This window comes from Castor canadensis, chromosome 5 (genome assembly GCF_047511655.1).
Source record: "Castor canadensis chromosome 5, mCasCan1.hap1v2, whole genome shotgun sequence".
NCBI classification, from domain to species: Eukaryota; Metazoa; Chordata; class Mammalia; order Rodentia; family Castoridae; genus Castor; species Castor canadensis.
In genome coordinates this window covers 160267629-160292648 of record NC_133390.1, presented here as the reverse complement: position 1 = coordinate 160292648, position 25020 = coordinate 160267629, and the positions used below count along the sequence as shown (strand labels likewise).

The 25020-nt window shown below is 41.6% G+C and overlaps 1 protein-coding gene and 1 non-coding gene across 5 annotated transcripts in view; both read left to right on the top strand.

Moving 5' to 3' along the window:
• Positions 1-23661, top strand: part of LOC109693737 (protein NDRG3) — a 69699-nt gene extending 46038 nt beyond the window's left edge. For 2 of the 4 annotated variants that reach the window (XM_074074706.1, XM_074074707.1), the window contains exons 9-17: positions 2297-2353; positions 10417-10520; positions 11563-11628; positions 11750-11801; positions 15824-15871; positions 19570-19605; positions 19699-19750; positions 20894-20932; positions 22018-23661. In XM_074074706.1, coding sequence (XP_073930807.1) covers positions 2297-2353; positions 10417-10520; positions 11563-11628; positions 11750-11801; positions 15824-15871; positions 19570-19605; positions 19699-19750; positions 20894-20932; positions 22018-22199 — 636 coding nt within the window. In that variant the 3' untranslated portion in view covers positions 22200-23661. The remainder of the gene's footprint in view (positions 1-2296; positions 2354-10416; positions 10521-11562; positions 11629-11749; positions 11802-15823; positions 15872-19569; positions 19606-19698; positions 19751-20893; positions 20933-22017) is intronic. The other 2 variants (XM_074074709.1, XM_074074708.1) reach the window with 2 other exon arrangements.
• Positions 23662-24099: 438 nt separating this feature from the next.
• On the top strand, positions 24100-24248 carry LOC141423700 (small nucleolar RNA SNORA57). The gene has a single exon (XR_012448524.1). It is a non-coding gene; the product is annotated as a small nucleolar RNA SNORA57 (small nucleolar RNA).
• The last annotated feature ends 772 nt before the right edge of the window (positions 24249-25020 follow it).

The following is a 25020-nucleotide window of genomic DNA, read 5'->3' as shown; positions in this document are numbered from 1 at the left end:
CATTTAACGTACCTTTGAAAAATATACATATCTTTGATAGTCAAAGCCATGAGATTCAACGATTTGGTATGGGAGAACTTAATTGAAGGATAGTTAGTGATAAAGATTTAAATAGAGGGTAATTACTTCTTTTAGAAACTAACACATACTGCTTACTGTGTACCAGACATTTTTACATATATTTAAAGTTATCATTCTTAGTACAACCCAGTAAAGTGGTACATTATCCTTCCTGAGAGAAATAAGTCATTTCTTAAGGTCACATGAACTAGAAAGTTATAGCCCCAGCTATAAATTGCAACATTGTTTGCAAGTCAAAAGGATAGAAACAGTGTAAGTGCCAATTACAAGGTAACAAAATCTTGATCAATCATAAATAGAAAAATACACAATCAAAAAATTTTATGATTAAGACCCAATGTGGTGACAAGTATAATTTCAGTACATGGCAAGTGAGACAAGAGGATAGATTGTTTAGGCCACCCTGGGCTAAATAATGAGACCCTGTCTCAAAAAAAAGAAAAAAAAAGTTTGGTTATTTAAGGAAATGTATAAATTCACATGGTAAGTGATAAACAGACATAAAATTGTATAACATACCGGTTTTTTATTCTTATTTTTTATTGTTTTTTTAGCAGTCCTGGGGTTTGAACTAATGGACCTCAAGCTTGCTGAGGTCCCTCCCACTTGAGCCACTTTTCCAGCCTGTTTTTATCTTATTTTCATGATAGAGTCTTGTAGACTAACTGCCTATGCTGGCCTTGAACTGTGATCCTCCTGATGTCTGCCTCCAGAGTAGCTAGGATTACAGGCATGAGCCACAGGCACCTAGCAAAACTTTACTGTAGTCACATAGTTTGTATTTGTGGGAATGAGTGGGGCTTGAACACAGGGCTTTGCCATTGCAATAGCAGGCACTGTACCACTTGAGCCATAAATGCAATACAATCCTAATTTTGTTCAATACACACACACACACACATATGTGTGTGTGTATATATATATATATATATATATAGAGAGAGAGAGAGAGAGAGAGAGAGAGAGAGAGTATAATGTTATTAGTGGTTCTACCTTTTGCTGCTAATATTACAAATGATGGTTTTTTTCATATTCTCTATTTTCCTACTTTTTTATAATAGTCATATATTACTTTTCTAATTATTTATAAATATTCTACCTACCAGAAGACCAGATTTTCAACAGTATGTCCATCTCACCCCCACATTTAAGTTTTGGATAAATGATGACCTAGCTTTGAATGAAGTATATTAGCAATGGTATTGCAGATGCTGTGGAAATTCTTTCTCACAGCCTGACTTACATAAAATTTATTCTCATTGCTGTCTACTAGGTGGGTATATTAATACTTACCTGCACATTTTAATAATGAGGAAAACCTGATACAATTCATATAACACTTCAGAGTTATGAGCATTTTGAATACATACATATGAGTGTCACATACATGAAGTGAGATTGGTTATTCTAATCATCCTTAACTTATAAACTGTGGATCCTTGACAACCCATAGGACGATTTCAGGACATCTTTCTTCAGTATACGATCCCATTTCACCCATGTCCTTATCTGTCTCTGTCACCTGCTTTTCTCCGTACCAACCCCCAAGTCTGCAGTAGGAATTCTAACACAAAACCAAGAAAGAAGGCTTAAAGAAAATCAGCAACACAATTTGAGTTGGAAATGTTTCTGAAAATAGATTGACAGTCTGCACATTTACAGATTGCTGCATTTATTAGACCATGAGATGCAGCACTTTGAAATGGGAAGAATGAGGAGAAAAAATGTTCAAAATGTAAGAACATTCTGTACATAGAGCCATGTCCTCCCAGTCCCTGAAACAAAAATAGCAAAAACTGAAAGAAAGGAAAAAAATTGTTTTTGTCTCTGAGATGGCTTTGTTGTAAGTTGATCTTTATCTGCCATCAGTCCACTGTAAATACAGCAATGCAGGCAGAAACGACGTAGCAAGTAGCCATGTGTGCCAGGTCTCCAGTTTTCAAAGAAGGAACAGCCAGTGTTGCTTCCGGCCCTTATTTCAAAGCAAGCCCTGTTACTGCCCCAGAAGGGAGACTTAGTTGTTTCTCTGACTTGTTTTTCTCTACCATGTGTCTTTGAAAACCACCACCTCATGGAAATGTGTGACACTGAACTGTGGCTTTTGTTTGTTTTTTAAGAGATAACATATATACAATAAAGTACACTACCTTTAAGTGGACAGCTTGGTAAATATGTACATATGCTTACTCTGTTGATGAAGTTTTTATATTTTTAGCTCTCAGGCTTGACAACCAATGTTGTGGACATTATATTGGCTCATCACTTTGGGCAGGTAAGTGCCTGTGCAACCAGGAGAGCTGGGTACATTGTCCCTCAGGAAGGAAGGGGTACCTTAGAGTTTACCTGATTCTCGCAGAGAACACTTCCAGTACAGTCAGAGATGCACATGGCCCTGCAAAGGCCACTCCAATGGGAGGCACTGTCTCAGGCCACCTGGAGCTTGGTGTTTGGAGAACGAGAGAAAACAGCATCTCTCCCCACCTGTCCCCTGTAAGTAGCATGCCATCTGTTAACGCTTGACAACAACCTTATGCCTCACCAAACATCTTTAGAGCCAGCGGGAGGTCTTGGGAATGGCTTTACCGAAATGGAAATTTCACAAGAAAAAAAGAAACCAACTATGAAGTATTATTGCTGAAAGAACCTTAGAGATCATCTTACTCAGTGTCCATGAACTGGTGAGAAACTGAAGTCTACAGAGGAAGTGACAGTTGTCTTGTGGATAATTGTTGGGTGGCAGTCCTTTTTTGAAAAGTGAGATAGCTAACATATGAAGTAGTGGTGGTATAAGTGTGCAGTGCGGTCAGAGACTGTGAGGTACCTGGGTTGGGAGAGGAGAACAGTGTAAATAGGGGCAATGAATGCTCAGTTGGAGTCTGCATAGTTTAAATTCTAAATGTAGCTGAGGCAAAATGGTAGATGAGGAGAAAAACAAGCATTTATTGAGTATTGATCATTTCCATGCGAGGCACTTAGATGTTTTAGACCCACAGACTATTTTTCTGGTTTGTTAGCCGAATTTTAAGATAGGGAACAAGTCCCATGACACACAGGCCCACCCTTTTTTCCTCCTGCTCTCAGGACCACCCAGGAGTACTTAGGTATCACTGCCTCTCTTGGTCATGTGTTTTTCCTTGATCAGTTCCAAATCCCTCAAACCCTTCACATTTCCACAGGACACAGCATGCCAACAGTGAAGAAACTTGCCAGTCCCAGAACTGCTCTTCATGTGGGGAGACAGTTGCCTAAAAGGAGGCCTGTGCTGCTGTGGAAGCTGCACTGGCCAAGACACAGCTAGAGCTGGTCTCTGAGGGTTCCTGACACATTGAACCACTGGCACCTGTGCTCATTTTTTAAACAGAACTGGCAAAGGGAAAAATATAAGAGGATGGATTTATGGATTTGAGGCTCAGAAATCACAAATTGGTAACTGACTCAGGTTCTTTCCCCAAATGACCAGTGCTCCTGATTGGCTGCCTCTCTTTCATGAGCTACATCACTGAAGACCAATATGGGCCAGGTGAGGCTCACCACTGTGGCCATTCAGACTGGGCCATGTCCTTGGGGAAGCCGTTATGTTGAACCTTTGTATATTTTCTCTAGAACTGGTCAGTTTGTTTCCCCAGATCAGCTGTGAGGTTACATATCAGATGCTATAGTTAGTATTGTTGGGAGTCAAGTGAAGAACAAGCATGAGGCCTTAAACTTTCTCGTCACTGCCATGGTTTGTGTGTGTATGTGTTTGCATGCATGTATGTGTTGTTATTGGGAGTTTTGTTATTGTATTGATTTTTTTATGTTGGGAATCAATCCTAGGCTTAATCCATGCCAGACAAGTGCTCTACTGCTGACCTACATCCTTGCTCCTGATGTCCCTTTTATCAGTATGGTATATATCTGCCACCTTTGCTTGTGGTCTACAGTCTGAAGGCTTTTACTGTTTCTTAGAATAAATTGTTAGTATTCTTCTGAGATGGGAAAAAAGAAGTATCACGGAATGCATTAGCATTATCTGGGTTCTGGCTCCTTTTTAATTTTTTCCCCCATTGGACTACAAATATGGCTAATTAAAATAATAGTTGTCTCTGGTTCATTGTGCACCACTATGGTTAGTTTGTGCATAGCCAACTTCTTTTTGGTTAATTATCTAATTTTTAATAATGTAATAAACACTCAAGAAATTCCTACCCAATGTAAAAGCTTGGGTTTGAGTACATGGTACTCTGAGTTAACACATTTCCCCTGCAAGCCTCACTCTAAGGAAACTATTATCCTTGGTTTATCTGCCTTTCTTTTCTTGTAGTCTCACTGAATTTATGTTTTCTTTCATATTATATATCTGTATATTTTATATAGCTATATATATTTCTAGTAATAAAAGTATGGTAATATGTAGCTTAGGTATCTTTTCTTTATAAAATTTTTTATTAGGATATATTCATTGTACACAGGGGATTCATAGTGACAATTCCAAATAGGCTTATATTGTAATTGGTTAGATCTACACCCCCATCCAGGGACTTTTTTCAAGTCAAATTGCTAGGATCCATGTTTACATGTTGTGGTTCATTTATTTTCACTATTGATGACTGTGAACAGTTTTGAATGTGCCTTCTCTTATACCTGTGCAAGAATCTCTCTTGGCTATATACTAAGGAGTGGAATGACAGGATTTTAACTTTTTTAAAAATCAGCATTAATGGCATATAATTCACATTGTAATTTTTGCTTTCTTAATGTATGCAATTCAGTGGTTTTAGTCTATTTATGAATTTTGCAATCATCACCATTATCCAATTCCAGAATATTCCAGAATATTCCAAAAAAGAAATCCCAAATCCATTAGGAGTCATTCTCCCATTCTCACCTTTCTTCTACCCCTGCTAACCACTAATCTGTTTCTTTCTCTGGGATTTGCCTAATCTAGACATTACATATAAATGTAATCATTCAGTATACTGCTTTGTGTCTTCTTTACTTGCATGTTTTGAGGAATCAGTACTTGATTCCTTTTTATGGCTGAATAATATTTTATTATATAGATATTACACATTTTGTGCATTTCTTCATCATGTGATAGTTGTTTGTGTGTTTTCCACTTCTTAGCTCTGATGTATAGTCAGCATTCATATATAGTTGGATCTGTATTTTCAGTCACTTGAGTATATACCTTGTGAAATTTCTTGTGAAATGTGTTTAACATTTTGAGGAACTGTGAGACCTTTTTTCAAAAATGGTTGTACCATTTACATTCTCACCAATGTATGAGAGTTCCAGTTTCTTCACAAACTCATCAATACATTGTGTTGTCTGTCTTTGTTTATAGCTATCCTTAGAGGGTGGAAAGTACATTTCCCTAATGACTGATGTGTTGAGGATCAGCCATTTGTGCATCTTTTCTGGCAAAATCAGCCATTTGTGAGTCTTTGGAGAAATATCTTAAAAATCTTTTGTTGTCAGGCGTGGTGGTTCATGTCAGTAATCCCAGCTGTTGGGAGGCTGAGACAGAGAGGTTTCAAGTTCAAGGCCAGCCTGGGTTATATAACAAGTTCCAGGTCTGCTTGAGCTACATTGTAAGACCTTGTCTCCAAAAAAAAAAAAATAATAATTAATTAATTTAAAAATCTTTTGGGTTTTTTGTAATTGGCTATTTGTGTTTTATTATTAAGCTATAGAAGTTCTTTTTACATTTGGATAACTGTTCTTGTCAGATATATGATATGCAGATATTTTCTCTTGATTCTTTGGGTTGTCCTTTCAGTTTTTTTGTTTTATAGTGCTCTATAAACAAATGCTCTACCACTGAGCTACATCCCATCCCTTATCTTTCTTAATCTTTTCCTGTAAAGCATAAAACTTTTTAATTTTGATGAAGTCTAGTTTGTTTGTTTGTTTCTGTTGTGATACTGAGGATTGAACTCAGGGCTTCTTGCTTGCTAGACAAGTGCTCTAACACGTGACCTATGTCCCCAGCCTTTCTGTTTTTGAGATAGGATCTCACTAGTTTTGCCCAGACTAACCTCAGCTCTCTTCTCCTGCCTCTACCTCCCACGTAGTTGGGATCACAATCATGCACCACCATGCCCAGATTATTTTAATTGTTTCATTTTAACTTTCATTTAGGACTATGAGTCACTTTAAGTTATTTTTGTGTATGGTGTAAGATGGGAGTCCAATTTCATTGGTTGTCATGTGGAAATCCAGCCTGCTCCAACACTGTTCATTGAAAAGCTACTTGGGAGACAGTGGTGGGAAAGTCACTTAACCCAGGACTTAAGGGACTAGCTGGGGCATAGCAAGACCGTCCCCCCACCCCCCCCAAAAAATGTTCCTCTTCTCCTTAAAACTGCTTACTGGCCTGTGTGTGTGCATGTGCACTCATACTTACATGGACACATACGCACAGAGAATCTGGCAACTAGTTCTCAGTGATTCACGCTTGGAAAAGCAATGTTGAATTACATTGGCTTCCTTTTTGAAAACCAGATGATGTGTTAGTCAACTTCCCATCACTAAAACAAATACCTGAGACAGTCAACTCATAAAGAGAAAATAAAAACGTTATTTTGTTTCACAGTTTTAGGGTTCTCATTCAGTCTGTGATCCATTAGCCCCATTGCTTTTGGGACAAAGGTAAGATAGCATATCATAGGAGAGGCAGATAGGGAATCAAACCCACTAACCTCATGCCAGGAGCAAAAGAGAGTAAGAAGTGGCTGGAATCCCACTAAGCCCCACCTCCTAATGGTTCTATTACATCCCAATAATGACAAACTAGGAGCCAAGTCTTTAAAACATGTGAGGTCATAGACAGTGGATTGTCACACAGCCATAGAGTTCATTTAAAATTTAAGCAAGGAGGCCTGGGGGGCATGGTAAACAAGTGCAAGGCCCAGAGTTGAAAACCCAGTATTACCAAAAAAAATAAAATGAAATAAATTTATGCAAGGAAATACTTGTGTTGCTTTGAATGGAAACAAATTTTATTTTGTTTTATTTTTTGGTGTTCTGAGGTTTGAACTCAGGGCCTCACACTTGCTAGGCAGGGTCTCTGCCACTTGAACCACTCAGCCAGCACTGTTTGGTGCTGGACATTTTCTAGATAGGGTCTCGCAAACTGTTTGCCCTGGCTGGCTTTGAACTGCAATTATCCTGATCTCTGCCTCCTGGCCTAAGATTACAGGTGTGAGTCACCAGTACCTGGCTACAATTATGTTTTTTTAAACTTAAGTAATATTTCATCTTCACTAATAAGGAAAAATACCATCCTATCCTTACCATGTTTTTCTTTTCCTGCAATACTGCAGATTGAACCCAGGGCCTTGTGCACACTAGGCAAGTTTTCTACCCTTAAGCTATACCCCCAGCCCTTGTTTTTTTGAGACAAATTCTTGGTGTAGCTCAGAGTAGCATTGAACTTGCTAGGATGATGGTCATGCACCATCATACCAGCCTTCCCACTTTTTTATCTACCATGTTAGCAAAAATGAAAAGCAGTGATTTTACTGGCAAAGATGTAGGAAACAGATGATGTTAAAAAAAAAAAAAACCCTCCATATGTCCTGATAAAGAATAATCTCTATCATACATAAGTGGAAAAGCAAGTATATAATAATGTATCTGGAAAGATACAATTTGTAGGGTTTTTGTTGTTGTTTTGGCAATACTGGGATTTGAACTTGGGGCTTGCTAGGCAGGTGCTGTACTACTTGAATCATGCCTCCAGCCTTTTTTGCTGTGGTTATTTTTGAGAAAGGGTTTCACTTTTTACCTGCGCTGGCCAGGACCGTGATCTTCCTATTTATGCTTGTCATGGTGTTTGGGATGACAGGCAGGCACCACCACACCCAGCTTTTTCTGTTGAGTTGGTCTCTTGAATGTTTTGCTAGGGCTGGCCTGGAAGCACAGTCCTCTTGATCTTAGCTCTTGCATAGCTAAGATGACCATGTGCCACTGCATCCAGCTTATTGGTTGGGATGAGGGTCTTGTGAACTTTTTGCCTGGCTTGGCCTTGAACTGTGAGCCTACCAATCTCTGTCTCCTGAGTAGCTAGGATTATAGGCATGAGCCACCAGCACCAGCTTATAATTTGTGTTTTTAAAAAAAGGTATGTGTGTATGGGGGACATATGTAATTCAGCTTTGCCTAAAATGTTCCATTAGCACTTAGGCCCAGATTTGCCCCTTAAGTATCAATATCACTTCTTTCCTTTTTATCTTATACTTTACTGCTCAGGCTCCTCTCCAGACCTGCAAGGGGAGAGCCTTTCATCTCTTAATTATTGTTATTTGTATTGTTATTTGTCATGTTAGTTTTTTTTGTTTGTTTGTTTTTGCAGCATTGGGGTTTGAACTCAGGGCCTTATGCTTGCTAGGCAGGTGCTCTTACTGCTTAAGCCACCCCACCAGCCCCTTATTTTTCTTATTATAATAGTTTAGAATGAGACTGGGACCCTGGCCAAGTTTCTTCAGAGTGATTTTGGTGCTTTCAGTTCCAGACAGACTCCAGTCAGTTTTGACCTATATTCTTAAGTCACTTTACTCATATGGTGATGAAAATGAAAAAAGCTTTTTCCTTATCTCTAGTTCTCTGCAAAGCTTGGTAATCCTATATACTCCTCTGAATGTATTAACTTTTGTATTATCTCAGGTACACTTTTTTTCATCCAAGGTAAAAATTTTCCCTCCTGAGCTGTGTGTAGTGGTGTACCGGCTTGTTGTCTTAATTACTCGGGAGAAAGGGGTCGAACGATCATTTAACCCGGGAGTTAAGAGACCCTGCAAAAAAAATTTTCCCCTTCTCCTTAAAACTGCTTACTGATCTGTGTATGTGCGCATGTGTGTTCATATTAACATGGACACATATGCACAGAAGAATCTGGCAACTAATTCTGATGGCTTCTGAAAAGGCCAAAAACAGAATAACTTGGCCAGTAAGTGATGTGGAGAATTACTTACTTTTCTGTGGAGACCATGTTGTTTACTGTTTTTGTTTTTGTTTTTTTTTTCCTTTCAATTCTTGTCCTGGGGATGGAACCCAGGGACTTCCTCATGCTAAGAAATACTATATGACTGAGCTACATCCCTTGCCCCCCACTTAATATACTTTACCAGGTATAGATAATGAGGTTAAAACAAATGTTAAATTCATTAGATCAATAAAATGTTATGTGGCAAGTAATATATAATTCTATAATGTATAATATGAAGTGTTAGTATTTGAATTGGTAATACACAGATTATATCAGTGAAAATGTAGATAATTGTACATATTTGTGGCTTTTTTTTTGGTGGGACTGGGGTTTGAACTGAGGACTTCCTGCTTGCAAAATCCGGCACTCTAATGCTTGAGCCATGCCTTCAGTACATTATTCCTGTGGTTATTTTGGAGATGGTGGTCTCACTTGGGCTTATCTCAAACTGCAGTCCTCCCAATTTTAGCCTTCCAAGTAGCTAGGATTACAGGCATGAGCCACCCACACAACTGGACCTTTTTTATCTTTTTTTGCAGTGCCAGGGAAACACTGTACCACTAAGGTGCACCCCAACCCTGACTTACATTAAGAGTAATGTTAACTAGGTGCTGGTGTGGCTTTTGCCTGTAATCCTAGCTACTTGGAAGGCTGAGATTGGAAGGATCACAGTTACAGGCCAACCTAGGCAAATAGTTCATGAGACTCCATCTCCAAAATAACCAGAGTATGGGGGTGGGGCGGGGGGAGGTGGCACAAACAATGTATACACTTGTAAGTAAATGTAAAAACTATAAAATAAAAGGAAGGAAAAAAAATAACCGGAATAAAATGGACTGGAAGTGTGGCTCAAGCAGTAGAGGTGCCTTGCAAGCTCAAAGTCCTGAGTTTGAAAACCCATCCCTCCAAAAAAAAAACAGAAGGGTAAATGTTGCCTTCCATTTATTTGACACTGAGTGTTCTTATACCTATTCTTATTTAATCTTTAAAATAGCCCTGTCAGGTAGCCAGTTATTATCTCCATTTTACAGTCGGTGGCAGAACACCAACACATACACATACACACCCAAATTAAGGAAACTAGGGTTCAGAATGGTTAAATAATCTATAATTCCCAGCTAGTATTTGAATCCATAGTAGGTTCTTCAGAGCCCTCATTTGACCCAGAATATGGCATCAAACCAGACCGAGGCAAATAAAAAATATTTTAGCTGTGCAGCCTACCAATAGATTAGTACCTCCCAGCCTTGACTCCAAAAACCATTGTGGACAATGAGAGTTGGCTTTTGGCATTGAAAATGGAGATAAGATGGACTTGTTCTGCAGCTCAGAAATTTACTTGTGTCTTCTTTCCCTTGTTCTAGGAAGAATTACAAGCCAACCTGGACCTTATTCAAACATACAGACTGCATATTGCCCAAGATATTAACCAAGAAAACCTACAGCTTTTCCTGGGTTCTTATAATGGGTACAGTTATTTCCCATTCCATCACTTAATTGTAGAGCAGGTCTTAAAAAAAAAGATTGACATCCACAAATGAGGGGAAGGGCATATAAACTCCTTTTACCATTGTTGTGTGATGGGATTGCTAAGCTGTTTGACCACACTAGTAGTGGAAGGCCTTTAACAAATACAAAAAGCTTTCAAGAAGATCCAGTGAACTGAAAGCCACTCTCTGTATGTTCAGATACCAGCTATACTTTTAAGATATTTTGAGACAAAAGGAATCTAAGTTACATACACTCACAAAACTATACAAGTAACTTGAGGGAGCACAGGCACGCACATATAGGGAGACAAAGGAGAGAAGACCTGGCTCTTGATCTAGTTGCTATTCGCTGATAACTGCTCATAAAGCAGCAGTAACTCACAGACACTAGTCACTTCTCTTGTATGTATATTCTAGAATTCACTGTCACATCTCTCCCCATCAGAGGGTAGTTTGAGGGGAGAGCACTGATTCCTCTCTTAGAGACAGCTTTTCCAAGGTGGAAATGTTAGTCCCTTATAGCTTTTTGGAAACATGCAAAAGGGTCAGCTGTAACTTTCCCAGAGCTGTGCAGCCAGTAAGGAGCAAAGCCAGATTTTGAATTGTATCTCTAGAGCTTCCCTGTTTTTAGATGAAATCGGAAAGTTAAAAGTCCTGTGCTAAACTGTTACAAGGAAAATGCCCCTGCTTCAAGTCATTCATTTCCCTTAAGGAGTTTATTCCTGTAAACTAATTGGAAAATTAAACACTTAGGACTTGAGGATTTCAACAGTGTTGCTTATGGGGTTTAAAGTTGTCTTTAGCATCCCACAGATTCCCTCATTTCTGCTCTGTGCCACTCAGGATGCCATTGAAACACTGACTCAAGAGCACAGTTCGGGACCCTTGCTGACTCTAGGGATGAAGGAAAGACAGTGGTCACAGGCCTTGATACATGGCCTGGTTTCACAACCAGGAAATAACCTGAGGTACCATGCTTTTACCTGAAAAATGCATAGATTGTCCTCTCTGTTTTTCTAGACGCAGAGATCTGGAGATTGAAAGACCCATACTGGGCCAAAATGACAACAGATTAAAAACATTGAAGTAAGTCCCTCAATTTCCACATTGAATTGCTCGATATCTTTGCCTGTCATAATTGAGTCAGTGTTCAGTGAAGAACATGTGTTTATTTCCGAGTGACACCTCTTTTCCTGCCTGTACCTAGGTGTTCCACTTTATTGGTGGTAGGGGACAGTTCACCGGCTGTGGAGGCTGTGGTAAGTATGTCTTGATGTTGTGAGGAGGATGAGATTAAAATGTAGTCAAATGTATAGGGCACACTATAGACATACTAGAAACCATGGGTAAATACTAGCTTTTATTGTATCAGATTGTATATATCAGGGTTTGCTTTTACACATTTTAGAAAAGTAACTGCCCATCGGTCACTAGCTTTCATCAGATGGGATCAGTATTGCCTTGATTGCTTTGTGTGGGGCAGTTCACTTTGTGGCAAGTAGTGCAATAAAACACCATTTATTTATTGTCAGATTTCTGGCAGCCTCAGCCTTCAATCTGGAATAGATTACCACCATAAATCCAGCAGGCCAAAAGGCTGCCAAGAGCTTGGGTGCCTTTCTCTACCTCTGTCTCAAATACTGAGCACAGTGATAAAGGTGATGGGTTCTTTCTAGAAAACATTAAAAAATAGAAGGATGGGGAAATCATTATCTCATCACTCAGACAGACTTACATTTTTCTTCACTATAGACATGATTATATTAAATATATCAGATTGAGGAGACAGATTACTTAACACTATGGAAAGCATTTTCCATATTACAAAGTTTTTTTTTGACCGTCCTGGGGTTTGAACACAGGGCCTCATACTTGCTAGTCAGGCACTCTACCATTTGAGTAATTACACCAAGCCTAAAATCATTTCTGAACAACATTCACTTTTGTAGATTTAACATTATTTATTTAAACTTATTGTCCTGAAGGTTAATTCTGACTTTGCCCCACTACTCCCTATTGTTCATTTTATAGCATACCTACTATATTCTGAGCACTGTGCCTGGCAGTTAGGAATCGAGTTTATAAATTCTGCCTTTTGAGTTAATACGTATTCTATACTGATCTGAACGGGTGCAATTGTATGCTACTGTCTATATTGTCACTTGTATAGAGCAAATCGACATTCTGACTCTGTGATCCTGACTTTTAATCATCTCCTGATTTTTTTTATTTGCTTTTGATATACTGTGGTTATTTTAGTCCAGTCTTTATTTATTTATTTTTTATTATTATTGTTTTATTATTCATATGTGCATACAACACTTGGGTCATTTCTCCTCCCTGCCCCCACCCCCTCCCTTACCACCCACTCTGCCCCCTCCCTCTCCCTCCCACCCCCTCGATACCCGGCAGAAATTATTTTGCCCTTATCTCTAATTTTGTTGAAGAGAGAGTATAAGCAATAATAGGAAGGAACAAGGGCTTTTGCTAGTTGAGATAAGGATAGCTATACAGGGAGTTGACTCACATTAATTTCCTGTGCGTGGGTGTTACCTCCTAGGTTAATTCTTTTTGATCTAACCTTTTCTCTAGTTCCTGGTCCCCTTTTCCTATTGGTCTCAGTTGCTTTTAAGGTATCTGCTTTAGTTTCTCTGAGTTAAGGGCAACAAATGCTAGCTAATTTCTTAGGTGTCTTACCTATCCTCACCCCTCCCTTGTGTGCTAAAGCTTTTATCATGTGTTCAAAGTCCAATCCCCTTGTTGTGTTTGCCCTTGATCTAATGTCCACATATGAGAGAGAACATACGATTTTTGGACTTTTGGGCCAGGGTAACCTCACTCAGAATGATGTTCTCCAATTCCATCCATTTACCAGCGAATGATAACATTTTGTTCTTCTTCATGGCTGCATAAAATTCCATTGTGTATGGATACCACATTTTCTTAATCCATTCGTCAGTGGTGGGGCATCTTGGCTGTTTCCATAACTTGGCTATTGTGAATAGTGCCGCAATAAACATGGATGTGCAGGTGCCTCTGGAGTAACAGTCTTTTGGGTATATCCCCAAGAGTGGTATTGCTGGATCAAATGGTAGATCAATGTTTAGCTTTTTAAGTAGCCTCCAAATTTTTTTCCAGAGTGGTTGTACTAGTTTACATTCCCAACAATGTAAGAGGGTTCCTTTTTCCCCGCATCCTCGCCAACACCTGTTGTTGGTGGTGTTGCTGATGATGGCTATTCTAACAGGGGTGAGGTGGAATCTTAGTGTGGTTTTAATTTGCATTTCCTTTATTGCTAGAGATGGTGAGGATTTTTTCATGTGTTTTTTGGCCATTTGAATTTCTTCTTTTGAGAAAGTTCTGTTTAGTTCACTTGCCCATTTCTTTATTGGTTCATTAGTTTTGGGAGAATTTAGGTTTTTAAGTTCCCTATATATTCTGGTTATCAGACCTTTGTCTGATGTGTAGCTGGCAAATATTTTCTCCCACTCTGTGGGTATTCTCTTCAGTTTAGAGACCATTTCTTTTGATGAACAGAAGCTTTTTAGTTTTATGAGGTCCCATTTATCTATGCTATGCTGCTGGGGTTTCGTTGAGAAAGTTCTTACCTATACCTACTAACTCCAGAGTATTTCCTACTCTTTCCTGTATCAACTTTAGAGTTTGTGGCCTGATATTAAGATCCTTGATCCATTTTGAGTTAATACTGGTATAGGGTGATATACATGGATCTAGTTTCAGTTTTTTGCAGGCTGCTAACCAGTTTTCCCAGCAGTTTTTTTTGAAGAGGCTGCTATTTCTTCATCGTATATTTTTACCTCCTTTGTCAAAGACAAGTTGGTTATAGTTGTGTGGCTTCATATCTTGGTCCTCTATTCTGTTCCACTGGTCTTCATATCTGTTTTTGTGCCAGTACCATACTGTTTTTATCGTTATTGCTTTGTAATATAGTTTGAAGTCAGGTATCGTGATACCTCCAGCGTTGTTCTTTTGACTGAGTATTGCCTTGGCTATTTGTGGCCTCTTGTATTTCCATATATCATCTCCTGATTTTAAAAGAGCTTTGTATACCTGCCCATTAGCAATCCCAGATCCAAAGTTCAGCTGGATTGCTGGTTCTCCCTAGGAACCTTGATCACTCCCTGTGTGGCTTACTGCTCCCCTAAAACAGCTCCAAACCAGTCACTTCAGAAGCCTGTGGCTTCTTCCCTCCACAGTCAGCTCCAGTCTGCTCTCAGCCTCACTACATGTATCCTCACTTCACACTCACTGCTGTCACCACACACATGCAAGCATGGAAGCCTTCAAACACCCACCTCTTCTCCTGATCTATCTCTGAAAATCCCACTCATCCTTCTGGGCTCACTCGGCTCAACTGTGACATTTTCAAAGTGATTTCCTTTTGCTTTGTGTTACATATTTTCACCCCACTGGATTCTAAGTTCTCAGTACAGGTTTTATATGTGTGTTCCTGGAAACGTGACGGGGAAAGCCAGTTCATCAAATTAACTATAAAAATATTCCCGAACCTGTTGGGCTGGAGGTGTGCAGTTCAATGCTGAAGTGTGTGCTGAGTCCACACAAGGCCCTGGGTTTGAAGGAAGGAAGGACACAAAAACCATTGCCGAACCCAGAGATGATCTGTCCAAAATGTTTCCTTTGAGGTCTCTGCCTTCATATGGATATAAATGTAGAAGATAGTAAAGGTGTCAGTGTATTGGGCTGTCATCCTCAATTATGATGACTACTGTGAGACAACAGTTCTCCAGGAGTTCAGTGTTACGCTGCAAAGCCAAAGATCTTGAGTCAGAATTCTGAGTCAGGGTATAAGAACTGCAAAGGCTGCACTCCAGGGCCCAAGGGAGGAGTGAGAAAGAAGGCTCGGAAGGTGCTCAGGACTCAGTTGTTCGGACCAGTAGTGCTGGGAAGGCATTTGAGAAATCCCAGCAGGACAGGGTCAAGGTTCAGTTCACCTCTCAGAGAAGTCAAGGTGCCTTGTCCATGTGTTATGTAGCCAGGATGCAGAATCTTTAGATTCAGCACAACCTGCTTTAAGGCCTACTTGTAACAGATTCAGAAAATGAAATTAGCCAGAGTTTTAGATGTTTTGTCAACTGTCAGCTATAACACGCACCCTATATAATTCCACTGTGTGGTTTGGAGATCTTTGGCTGGTCCAGCCATTGGCAAACTGAGCTGTGGATCTCGTAAGACCATTGTCATGCCAAACTATTTCTTATTTTTCTAACAACTTATAAAATTTGTTTCGTCTGTTTTTCAGGTTGAATGCAACTCTCGCCTCAACCCAATTAATACAACTTTGCTGAAGGTAAGATGTCTTCCCTCACTGCCAGCCACCTGTGAGTAAATTAGACAGGCTTCAAATTAGTGTTCTCTAGAATAGCTACACAGAAAGAAGCAAAGCTTCTCTGAATGATTCTAGGGTTCTCTGTCCATCTCTCTCTTAAATTTGTTTTCTGAATATACTCTGATTGGAAAATAAAGAAAAACATAAAGAATAAAAATCTTAAGAATTCCTCATAATGCAGACCCCCAAAGGTAACCTGTAGTAAATTATTGGTGATTTGTTTGTTTGTTTTTGTTGTTGTTTTGGAGTTTTTTGGCAGCACTGGGGTTTGAACTCAGGGCCTCGTACTTGCAGGTAGGCACTCTTACTACTTGAGCCACTCCACCAGCTGTTTTTTTGTGATGGATTTTTTTTTTTTTTGGGGTAGGATCTTATGAACTATTTGCCATGGCTGGCTTAGAACCATGATCTCTGCCTCCTGAGTAGCTAGAATTATAGGCCCTGCCACTTGTGCCTGGCTTTTGCCTTTTACTTTTTTTTAAATGTTGATGTCTTTTTTTCCTATACTTTCCGTTTTATTTTTGGTCTTGAGGACAGAGTCTCATAGTGTATGGTTCCCTAGAACTGTCTGTGCAGCCCAAACTGTCCTCTAGCTCACCATCCTCCTGCCTCTAACTCTCCAGTGTTGAGATTATCAATTTACCACACCCAAGTTCCTGGTCATTCAGATCAAAAGAATTCATAGCCCCATATCTGTTTTCCCTCACATTTTTGTTGTATTTTCCCATAGCAGTAACAGTTTTATAGCCATTATTCAATGTTGTTATGAGAATTAAGATAATTGCATGGAAATTCTTGTTAAGCTAAATTCTGCTGTACTGGTCATGAAGCTTCCAAGAACATTCTGGTAATCAAGGTGGATACGTTTTCTTTCTTTGAGGTCAAGTAGATAGCAACTCTTGTACTAAAGTTCTAGGGCTAGTATCACGATTGTTCCACTTTCACATGTACCGTGAGCAGTTAGTATTGTCTCAACCTAGCATTTCCCAGAGCCTCTGCTAGTTTAGGAGAGAAACATTTTGTATACTTGGGGTGCTAGGGATGGACCCAGGGCCTTCTGCATGCCAGGCAAGCACTGTATTACGGAGCTCCAGCCCAAGTCCAGCATGTTTAGGAAGCTGAGAGCCTACCTCCTGCCTAAGCTATTAGAGATTCAAATGCTGATCTTCTGTTGCTTACTGCTTAGATTTAGTCTGCAAAACCTCTCTCTGCCTTCTTCCCTTGCTCAATGAAGTGTTCTTGAAAGAGAAGCTCTGAGCTGGACACCCGTGGCCTGCAATCCTTGCTTCTCAGGAGGCAGAGATCAGGAAGATTGCAGTTCAAAGCCAGCCCAGGCAAATAGTTCACAAAACACTATCTCGAAAAAACCCATCACACAAAAAAGGGCTGACATAGTGGCTCAAGGTGTAGGCCCCGAGTCTAATCCCCAGTAACTCAAAAAAAAAAAAAAAAAAAAAAGAAAAAGAAAGGGAAGCTCTGTACCAGAAGCAACCCATAGTTGGAGAATTGTATCATAGGCTTAGATTTCTGAGGTAGCCAAACACAAGTGTTGCAGACTCCAGATGATTGCTGGATAAAGTATGAATAAAAAGTTGGTCATTTCAAATTAATTTTTCACTGCAAGTTTCAATCACTGTTTAAAAGCGAACAAACTATTAGGCATAGTGGTGAATGCCTGTAATGCAAGCAACACAGGAGGCAGAGATGGGAGGGTCACAGTTTGACCCCATCCTTAGCAAAAAATTTAGGCCTGGGTATAGAGTTCCATGTCTATAATATGAGCTCTGCAAGAGCAAAGGTAGGAGGATCATGGCCAGCCCCAGACAAAAGTGAGACCCTACATAAAGAATGAACTAAAGCGAAAAGGGCTAGAAATGGGGCTCAAGTGGTAGTGAACTTACCTAGCAAGTACAAGGTCCTGCCTCAAAAAAAAATTTTTTTTAATGCACAAAAACCTATGGCTCTACAACAGCCATAGGTGAGGAACTTTCTGGGTAATACACATCCATCCCCAACAGCGTGGAGCAGAGGGAGAGCTCTTTGTGGCAGATTGCACAGATTCTCAACTATTTGATGAGTACCAATGTATGAAATAGTTTCTCCTGGGCTGGGAGTATATATCAGTCATAGAGTGCTTACCTAACACATGTAAGACCTTGGGTTTAATACCCAGGAATACAAAAAAAAGAAAAAATTTAGGTCCTCCTAGTATCATAAATTTGCATATGGGAACTATTTTATGGTTCGGATCAGGTTTTAGCAACTGTACTTCATGAAAATACAGCCTGTTCTAGTTGGTTCTGTTTTTATACTGGTCAGATTAAATGTATGGTTCTCATCTTATGCCCAGAATTTCAGATGAACTACTATGCCTTCTGTGGCCTTCTTCTGTTATGAATAACAGTCCCCCTTCAAAGATAGTTTTAATGCCGGTGAATTGAAGCCAAGAGATTCATGTTCCTTTTTTTAAAATGCCAGTCAGCTAAATAGGATCTTCTGAGGTGAGAGTCAGCACCTGGAAGAGGCTGGGTCTTTGGCCCCATGCGCTGGGAGCTGGACTTTCTGTAGACAGCAGAATCTCCGTCTTACCCAGACCTATTCACTCAGAGTCCCTGGGGCAAGAACCCAAGAATCTGTGAGTTTAACCTGGTAGTTGCAGTGCACACTGGAAAGGCCTTAGGAATAACCAATGTAAAACCTTCAGAAGTGAAATCAACTCCACTAGATGGAACTAGAGAGGTCAGTGTCTGTCCAGGCAGATTGGTGGGATTTACCCTGACTCCTGGTTGGATGACTCCATTTATCATACAGGGAGGACAATATAGAGTTTAAAGGAGACTTAGAAAGCAAGGCATGGGGTGTGGGGGTGGTGCATGCCCATATTCCCAGCTACCTGGGAGGCTGTAGCTGGAAGATCACAAGTTCAAGCCCATCATGGGAGCATTACAAACCCCTTTCCTTGCCCCACTCCCCAAAGATGAAAGGAGTCCTAGAAACATGAAACACTAAGTAGTTAGGCTCTGAAAGTAACTTGCTTCACAGGAAAGCAAAACCAGGTTTGAAAGAAATGACTGAGGGGCTGGGGATGTAGCTCAGTGGTAGAGCTTGCTTACCTGGCATGTGCAAGGCCCTGAGTTCCATCCCAGCATTGGAAAAAAAAAAAAAGGCCAATGTCAGTGGTTAATGCCTCTAATCCTATCTACTCCACAAAGCAGGAATCAGGAGGATCATGGCTCGAAGCTAGCCCAGGAAAATAGTTTGCAAGACCCTATCTTGAAAATACCCAACACAGAAAAGAGGTAGAGCGCCTGCCTAGTAGCGTAAGGCCCTGAGTTCAAAACCCAGTACCAAAAAAAAGAAAGAAAGATAGAAAGCAGGAAGTGGCTGAACTCACTGTTTCCACAGTGGAACACCCTGGGTGGGCCTGAAAGCTAGACCTGGCATCTTGTGGGTGAGTAAATACAATATTCTTCCAGATTTCTATCCAAGGATTTTAGTATCTGAGTCTTTGTATAGAATGCTTTGAGGAGAGGTGAGCTTGCATGCAGTTGAACATTAAGGGACCAAAAATTCAACCGTGTCCTTTGGAAGGTCTTGGGATGTTCAGAGCATTTCCCTTAGTGAAATACCTGCTGACCTAGATGTTTTTGCTCTTGTAGATGGCAGATTGCGGGGGGTTGCCCCAAGTAGTTCAGGTAAGGAGTTTTTAATGATAATAATTTAAAGGGTGTCACTGCACTGCTCCCTCTCTTATGCAAAAACTAATACTTCTCATTTTGTCCCCCTAGCCCGGGAAGCTCACCGAAGCCTTCAAGTACTTTTTGCAGGGAATGGGTTACAGTGAGTAGTATACAACTTTCTACCTAGCAAAGATTTCTAGATAATGGGGTCAGTTTGACATCTAGGAAGACACAAATCTCAGGGCATAACATCTGTGCTAGTCAGCCTTAAAGAAAAAAATCACAATGTTTGTGGCACATGTTTTGTGCATATGTCTAGGAAAAGATAACATTGATTAAGTACTTACCTGTGTCATGCAGCATATCTTCTTGACTGAAGAGGTAACTGTGTTGTTAGACCAATTTTGTTGGAGAGAAAACTGAAGCTTAAAGAGGGAAGCACATTTCCCAGGGCAACAATTGGACTGCACAGCCATCATTGAAACCTTGGACTCCAGAGCCCACATTTTTAGCCACTGAGGTTATGATTTGCATTTGAACTCAGCTGTTTCATAACTCCTGGTCTAAGAAACACAGCAGAGACTCTAGAAGAAAAGGGTAGTGTCCTCAGTGAAATCATTGTACCACAGGTGATGAGCTGGCCGTGTATTTCAGGGCACGTCTAAGCATGTGTCAGTATCATGTGCTGCTGTCCTGGTCTCATATCTGAGACCCCTGAGCTTTCTCATTTGTCACAGAAAACTCCACTGGCTCCTTTCCTGGAGTTTTAAGAAAACCCTTTCAGCCAGGTACAGAGCTCTTTTCCCAACAGGGTGATTTCCCACCTTTGGCACCACCTGAGTGACAGGCATTGGTGAGCTGCCTTTGCAGCTCTGGGTGCAGCTCTGTACCTGCCAGGCAGACCATGTTTGTCTTGTCTAAAGTGACTGTGTTGTCCCTGTCTGTGAGCTTCTACCAACTGAGCCCACACCCATGGCCCTCGGGCTCATTGGGAGCAGCATATGTCCCCTCCTAGCGTGTTCTCATCCCTTCCCAGGAAGCATCTGATCTACAGCCTGTTTCTGATCCCGAGCAGGACAGCCATATAGAGTGGAGGCAGCAGAACAGCTGCCTTGTCTAGAGAGAAGGGATATCCAAGATGATAATTAACCATCATTCATCCTCACCTTCCTCTCTGGGACCTCTAAGGAAACTGTCATCCCTGACATAGAATATTCTGTCAGCGTCTACTAGGTGGCAGACATGGCCAGTTGGCCCTTTTGGGTCACTAACTTGCCTTTTCCTGTGTCCATCCTGCTTCCAGTCCCGTATGTGCAACTCAGTCACCTCAGCACCGAGTCAGGTACCTTCCTCTGTGCTGGTCCTTCCTGTCTCCCAGCCATGCTCTCCCTGCTGCACTGGCTGCCTGCAGCATGTCCGCGGTTTTCCTGTGCAGTGAGAGCCCGATAGAACAGGGCTCCTTGTGTTCCAAAAGCTTAGCCAACAGGTTCAGCCTGCTCCCCCAGAAGGGGGAAAGGATCAGGTTGGAATGCCCAGGCCTTCTCCTCTCATCCTAAATCTAGAATCATAGCAGCAGCTAAAACCTGGTGGGCAGGGATTCCCTTCCACCTGCAACCACTGATCCTAGAGGTGAGGCTGGGACACAGAGATTGAAGCATAGTCTTGACTCTTAAGTAGAAATGTTAGGGCCCAGAGAAATACAAAGGTGATGGCATCTTTTTGACTCCATTGTTCAAAATGACAACTAGGGGAGTGGCCAGTGCCTCAGTACAGTAGGCAGAAAGTTAAATCAGGTCTTGGCCTGACCAGGCCAGGCTGGAAGTATCTTAGGGTCAAAGTAGTGGAAGGCAGCTGAGTTCATCAGCTGCGGAGGTTCCCCACCTAGCCACCTGTGCCTCATTGAAGTATGGAGATCAGCTCCAGGCCACCTGCCCTCCCTTCTACCTACACTGTACTCATATCTCCTCCCAGAATGGCAAGGATAGCCTGTGGACATGGATGGTAGTCTCGTTGTATCGGGCTTGCACTGTTTGTGAAGCACCTTCATTCTTGTGTGGTTTTTCTTTGTTTTTTCAGATTAGTCTTGCATGCACTGTAGGTTTTGGTGACTGGTTCCCAAAGCCTCCTTCCTAATCACTGTATGAATGGCATGGGCATAGCTAAGAGGCTGCAGCCTGGACTTAGGGCTTCCTCCCATTCTACTGTGGACTAGAATCAGCTAAGACCAGCCAGACACAGAGAATCAAAGCAGCCTTGCATATAGACTCTTACCTAGAGCAAACACTGCAGAGTGGGGTGGCTCTATCTTGTCCTAGGTGTCATCTTAGGAAGGCTGGAAAAGCTAAACAGAAAGCCTGCAGTGAAAGTTGTAGATTCACTGAGATTTACCAGGCTCCTTGTTCTAGTCCTCTTGGTTCTTTGTTACAGTACCTTCTGCCAGCATGACCCGGCTCGCCCGATCACGAACCCACTCGACCTCAAGTAGCATCGGCTCTGGAGAAAGTCCCTTCAGCAGGTCTGTCACCAGCAATCAGTCAGATGGAACTCAAGAATCCTGTGAGTCCCCTGATGCCCTGGACAGACACCAGACCATGGAGGTGTCCTGCTGAGCAGATGCTCCTCTCCTGGACCATGCAAGTCCCCCCTTCTTCAGATGACCACTCCATAATAGAACATTTCATACCGTCAACTGGCCTCCACCGTCCTTCACTCATGCATGGTCACTGACCCTCTCTCAAGTAGCCTGGATTTATCATTCTCTGCCTACACACCCCTTTTTGTATGTACCAAGAACCACTTCCATGCCATTATGGTAACATTCCAACATCTTTAACTGAGCTGAGCTCCATCTCTTCTCTTGCCAGCTCTTTCCTGTGCTCGCCCAACGATGTATCTGATAAGATTCTTTGATTCCAATTGTGTGTGTGTGCGCGAGCACGTGTGTCTGTTTGTGTGAGCTTAGTTCTGTGATTTTAGACATGCTTTCTGTAGTGCTTCTGCAAAAACAAAAAAGGGACATTTCTTTTTTTTTTTGCATTCTCAATGGTGTTTTTAAGGGAAACATGCAGAACAGATGTCTGGCTGGGGCTAGCCACTAGATTGCCTTTTGGTTCCAGTTGGTAAACAGGAAGTGCAGAGTGATTTCAGAAGAGAGCAGCTCTGAGGAATATGGGAAACCATAATTACTCTCTGGACCGCTGATTGACTGTGACCAGTAATGAAGAGTGGTGGCCTGTTACAGAGAGAGGTAGACAGGGTGGCAGCCACCTCCTCTGTCCATGTGGATTCATACATGCTGTTCTATAAATAAAAGGGAGGGCTATATTCTACTAGAAGTCCATGAACCATGAGGCTCTGATACAAGGACTTTTCTTTCTTCAAAGGAGAAGCCAAATTGGTACACACTCTTAGCCCAGGAAGGTGGGAAACAACATGTCTGGCTGTGCTCTGCAGAGCAAAACTGCTGCTGCTCTAACATGGGATGCCACTTAGCAGATGTCTACACTTTACATACAGGAAGTGCCTCCCAGGTCTGTGACAGAGAATGGCTCTCAAAAAAGGGAGTCCCAGGACAGAGAGAGGTATGACCTAAAAATCACATCTACTGTGAGGATATGAGTGGGGGCAGAGGAAGAGCCATTACACAATCTCATCTTGAACAGTCTAGCCTTGATTTCAGCCAACTTAGTGGAAGCTACATTAAATTGATATGGAACCTATTTCTGAGAAAGTTTGAATCCTGAGAAGTCCCTTTGTAAGAGGGAAGGGGCCAATGTGCAAGGCAGCCCCATCCAGGCAAAATGGTTTTCAGCCCCATCTGCTGTAGGTGAGAGAGTCCCAGCAGGCAGGGGGAATGGCTGGGAGGAGGGTAAAAGGACCTGGAGGCCAGCTGCCACACAGCAAGGACCCAGCTCTTGGGAGCATGGAGATGTTGAGCTCAGAGTTTCACAGTTCTGAATCTTGGAAAGACTTTTCAGACACATTGTTTGCTTTCTGCTCAGATGAGGAATGCACTCTGTCAGAGTGACTTTTTACGAATTACTAAATAAAGCTGTATATGTCTCATTGTTACCTGATTGCTAGTGTTATTTCTCTCAAGCACTTCCTTGGGCTATGGGAGGAACTGAGTTTCTGTGGCTGGTCTGGGCTATGCATTTTCATGTCTGTGATCACTTATCACCCCAGTGACACTGCCATTTATAGGGAACAAATGAAGCCCCAGGATAAAATACTTGCCCAAGGTCACAGTACCTCTAAGCCCAGGCCAAACTGAATCCCTGTCCATATGACATAGCCATGTTTCCCTCAAATCAAAAATTATAAGAAACCCAACAGTGCTGTGGTCATGAAGAAGAAGCTGAAGTCTGGGAAGACTTTTCTACATCTCAGCTCAACGTCTGTGTGGAACTGCTGCATCCCATATATCCTGTAATAATCTGCAACCACTTACTGAGACGAGTCTGTACATCACCAGTGAGCCTTTATTGTACCCATCTAGAATAATTTGACCCTCCTTTTCTTGGCGGGGACTGGGTGTGTGGTCCCACTTCCCATTATGCATGGAGACAGAAGGAATGGGCTCCGTCCCTCTTGGTGCCATGTCTTCGGTGCCAGGGGCTTCCTGTTCTCTGGGTCTATCCTCAAACGCCATGACACAGGTGGAAAAAAAAAAGAATTTCAGTTTTGAATGATCCATAGACTACTGCTACCATAAGTACATTCAGGTTTATACATCCCTGGACTGTATTCAGGCAATGACAAGTCCCAGGCCAATCTGGTAGAGAGAAAACACATGCACATGAACAAGTAGGATCACATGCTGAGTTCCCGGTGATACACAGTGTCGAAGCTAAGTGGATATAATGGCAATGGTGGGTTCTCTGTCTTCTTGGTCACACCCATGTGGATGGTTGTCTGCTTTCCCACCATAGCCTTGTGCCGGCCACTCCTGACTCTACCCAAGCCCTCCTAACCCAACTCATTCCTTACTTTTACTCTATTCCCATTCACTCCAAAAAAAAAAAATGAAAAATCGAGTGCCTGCTTTGTGAGAGACAGGGAGGTAGCCAGATAGATTGTATACAAGATGATTGTATAAAATTATTCTGTATACTTTGTCCTGGGCTAAGGATCTAACTCTAACATGCAAGTGGCCCAGAGTTCAATCCCCACCATGGCAAAGAAAAAAAGTAGTACAAGTACAAAGAAATGGGGGTTGTGAGAACCACAGAGTCTTCACACAAGAGCTGGAGGTCAGAGGACCTGCACTTATGCCTCTAAATACAGCTCAGAACCCTGACCTGGTTATATTAGAAAAGACTGACTGGGCTGGGGTCCCTGAGAAGCAGAGCTCCTGGCCCATCCCAGTGTCCACACTGCTGAACTAGAGGCTGAGCTACCCAACTCAAAACCAGGAGCCTCTGAAGATCC